The sequence below is a fragment of the Rhincodon typus genome, unplaced genomic scaffold, assembly GCF_021869965.1.
Source record: "Rhincodon typus isolate 14 unplaced genomic scaffold, sRhiTyp1.1 hic_rhity00000051, whole genome shotgun sequence".
Lineage (NCBI taxonomy): Eukaryota > Metazoa > Chordata > Chondrichthyes > Orectolobiformes > Rhincodontidae > Rhincodon > Rhincodon typus.
In genome coordinates this window covers 2,377,458-2,381,332 of record NW_025965689.1, presented here as the reverse complement: position 1 = coordinate 2,381,332, position 3,875 = coordinate 2,377,458, and the positions used below count along the sequence as shown (strand labels likewise).

The 3,875-nt window shown below is 57.3% G+C and overlaps 1 protein-coding gene across 2 annotated transcripts in view; it reads left to right on the top strand.

The window, feature by feature from the left end:
• LOC125488121 (zinc finger protein 436-like) overlaps positions 1-3,875 on the top strand; it is a 4,184-nt gene extending 309 nt beyond the window's left edge. The window contains exon 2 of one of the 2 annotated variants that reach the window (XM_048620994.1): positions 2,071-3,875. In XM_048620994.1, coding sequence (XP_048476951.1) covers positions 2,071-3,722 — 1,652 coding nt within the window. In that variant the 3' untranslated portion in view covers positions 3,723-3,875. The remainder of the gene's footprint in view (positions 1-2,070) is intronic. The other variant, XM_048620995.1, reaches the window with a different exon arrangement.

The window sequence follows — 3,875 nt, the reverse complement described above, 5'->3', positions numbered from 1 at the left end:
TTGGGCTGCTGGAAAATGATGCTGGAGGGATAGTAGTGGGGAACAAGGAAATAGCTAAGGAATTGAATAATTACTTCGCGTCAGTCTTCACAGTGGAAGACATGAGTAATCTCCCAAAAATTCGAGTCAGGGGGCAGAGCTGAATGTGGTGGCCATCACCAAGGAAAAGGTGCTAGTAAAACTGATTGGCCTGAAGGTGGATAAATCACCTGGATCAGATGGACTACACCCCAGAGGGAATAGCTGAAGATATAGTGGAGGCTTTCGTGTGATCTTTCAGGAATCGCTCGAGTCAGGGAGGGTCCTAGAGAACTGGAAAATTGCTAATGTGACACCCCTGTTTAAAAAGGGAATAAGGCAAAAGACGGAAAATGACAGGCCGATTAGCCTAACCTCGGTCGTGGGTAAGATTTTGGAGTCCATTGTAAAGGATGAGATTTCTGAATGTTTGGAAGTGCATGGTAAAATAGGGCAAAGTCGGCATGGTTTCATCAAGGGGAGATCATGCCTGACAAATCTGCTACAATTCTTTGAGGAAGTAACGAGCAGGTTAGACCAAGGACAGCCAATGGATGTTATCTACCTGGACCTCAAGAAGGCCTTTGACAAGGTGCCGCACGGGAGGCTGTGAGTAAGATCAGGGCCCATGGTGTTGGAGGCAAGGTGCTAGCATGGATAGAAGATTGGCTGTTTGGCAGAAAGCAGAGAGTGGGGGATTAAAGGGTCTTTCTCAGGATGGCAGCCCGTAACAAGTGGTGTTCCACAAGGGTCAGTTTTCACTTTATACATTAATGATCTAGATGAAGGAACTGTGGGCATTCTGGCTGAGTTTGCAGACGATACAAAGATAGGTGGAGGGACAGGTAGTATTGAGGAGGTGGGGAGGCTGCAGAAGGATTTGGACAGGTTGGGAGAGAAGGCAAAGAAGTGGCAGATGGAGTACAATGTGGGAAATGCACTTTGGTAAGAAGAATAAAAGCATGGACTATTTTCTAAATGGGGAGAAAATTCAGAAGTCTGAAGTGCGAAGAGATTTGGGAGCTTAGTCCAGGATTCTCTCAAGGTAAACTTGCAGGTTGAGTCAGTAGTTAGGAAGGCAAATGAAATGACGGCATTTATTTTGAGTGGACTTGAATATAAACGTAGGGATGTACTACTGAGGCTTTGTAAGGCTCTGGTCAGGCCACATTTGGAGTATTGTGTGCAGTTTTGGGCCCCATATCTCAGGAAGGATGTACTGGCCCTGGAGCGGGTTCAGAGGAGATTCACAAGAATGGTCCCAGGACTGAGAAACTTAATATATGAGGAATGTTTGAGGACTCTGATGCTATACTTGGAGTTTAGAAGGATGAAGGGTGATCTAATTGAAACTTACAGAATACTGAATGGGCTGGGCAGAGTGGATGCTGGGAAGATGTTTCCATTGGTAGGAGAGACTAGGACCCAAGGGTACAGCCTTAGAGTAAAGGGAAGACCTTTTAGAAAGGAGATAAGGAGAAATTTCTTCAGCCAGAGAGTGGTGAATCTATGGAATTCACTGCCACAGAAGGCTGTGGAGGCCGAGTCATTGAGTACATTTAAGACTGAGATAGATAGGTTCTTGATTATCAAGGGGCTCAAGGGTCACTGGGAGAATGGGGTTGAGGAACCTATCAGCCATGATTGAATGGCAGAGCAGACGCGATGGGCCGAGTGGCCTAATTTCTGCTCCTATGTCTTATGGAATCTAATCGAGGGCTTCGGGGTGGTATATATACAGAATAGCAGATACCCGGGAGGGAGTTACAGACTGGAATCCAATCGAGGGTGTTCGGGGTGGTTTATATACGGAATAACAGATACCCCGGGAGGGAGGTTCAGACTGGAATCTAATTGAGGGGGTTCGGGGCGGTTTATATACAGAATAACAGATACCCCGGGAGGGAGTTACAGACTGGAATCTAATCGCGGGGTTCGGGATGGTTTATATAGAGAGTTACCGATACCTGAGGAGACTGTACTTTCTCTGTGGAGGAGGTGGAGGCCTGGGGATTGGGAAAAGACAAAAGACAGCTTGTTGTTGTTTTGCAGCAGTGTCGCAGGAGGATCCTGATCGGAGCATGGAGAGCCCTTCCCCCAGCTCCCTGTTGGACGGGGAGGACTCCGAGCCCGGCAGGTGCCAAGATGTCTCGCCGGGGAGCTGCCCTGACCTGGCTGAAGACCAGTCGGACCGTAACACCCCGCCGCGGGGGGAGGGGGAGCCGGGACCTGGCTGCCCGCAGCGGGAGGCAGCGGGCGAAGGAGAGTCCGGCGATGCGCGTCTCCTGGAGCAGGCGGAGGAGGAGCGCGGTTCGGGACGGGGAGACTCCTACCGGGTGCAGATGGTGGTGGTGCAGGACGAGGAAGAGCCCGACTCCCGGGACGGGGAAGGGGAGGCCGGGGGAGGGGAGGGCGCACCGGCCTCCAGCCCCCAGGGCCGCCCCTTCACCTGCTCCCTGTGCCACAAGTCGTTCCTGCAGCTCTCCTGGTTCCTGGTTCACGAGCGCCTCCACCTGGACGGCGGCCTGCACTGCTGCCCAGTCTGCAGCAAATCGTTCGCCCAGGCCTCGGACCTGCAGGCCCACCGCCGCCGTAGCCACGCCAGCGAGCGGCCCCACGCCTGCGGGCACTGCGGACGCTCCTTCGCCCAGCCCTCGGCCCTGCTGGCCCACCAGAGGGTGCACGCCAGGGCCGAGGCCTCGGAGAAGCCGGCCCGCTGCACCCGAGCCGCGGCGGCCGCTGCTGCGGAGAAGAAGAAGAAGAAGGAGCCGTCTGCAGCTGCTGTGTCGCGCCGCCGGCCACCCCCCCACCGGTGCCAGGTCTGCGGAGAGACCTTCAGCACCTCATCCAAGCTGCTGCTGCACCAGAGCACGCATGCCGGCGAGCGGCCCTTCCTGTGCGACGTGTGCCGCCAGGGCTTCTCGGAGCCGGCCGAGCTGGCCGTGCACCGGCGCACGCACGCCGGCGACCGCCCCTACGAGTGCGATGTGTGCCACCGCCGCTTCGCCTATGACTCCTCGCTGGCCATGCACCGGCGGGCCCACGATGGTGAGCAGCCGTACCGCTGCGGCGCTTGTGGCAAGTCGTTTGGCACCTCCTCCAAGCTGCTCAAGCACCGTCGGGTGCACGCCGCCGAGCACCCCTTCCAGTGCGCCGCCTGCCTCAAGAGCTTCGGCAGCTCGGCCCAGCTGGCACGGCACCAGCGGCACCAGCACGGGCAGGGGCACGGGCAGGGCCAGGAGGGGGAGCCCCCGCCTGGGCAGCGGCGCTCCCCGGGCTCCGGGCCCCGGCCCTTCCGCTGCCAGACGTGCGGCCGCTCGTTCACCCAGTCGTCTGACGTGCTGAAACACCAGCGCACCCACACCGGCGAGAAGCCGTTCCAGTGCGAGCTGTGCGAGCGCTCCTTCACCCAGCTCTCCACCCTGCTCAACCACCAGCGCATCCACCTGGGTGAGAAGCCGCACCGCTGCGAGGTGTGCGAGCGCTCCTTCACCCAGCTCTCCACCCTGCTCAACCACCAGCGCATCCACACCGGCGAGAAGCCCTTCAAGTGCGAAACCTGTGACAAGGCCTTCACGCAGTCCTCCAGCCTGCTCAACCACCGGCGCATCCACACTGGTGAGAAGCCCTTCCAGTGCGCGCTCTGCTCCAAATCCTACTCCACCTCCTCCTCGCTCTCTGTGCACCAGCGCTCCCACGTCTGAAGGGAGCTCTGGGAGCAACGGTGCAGGGGTGGACGTGGGGGTGGTAGTAATGTGGGTCCGGCACTACCCACCTTTCCTCCTTCCTCCCTTCCTCCCTTCCTTCCTTCCTTCCTTCCTTCCTTCCCCCCCTTTCCTCCTCTTCCTCCTCCCCCC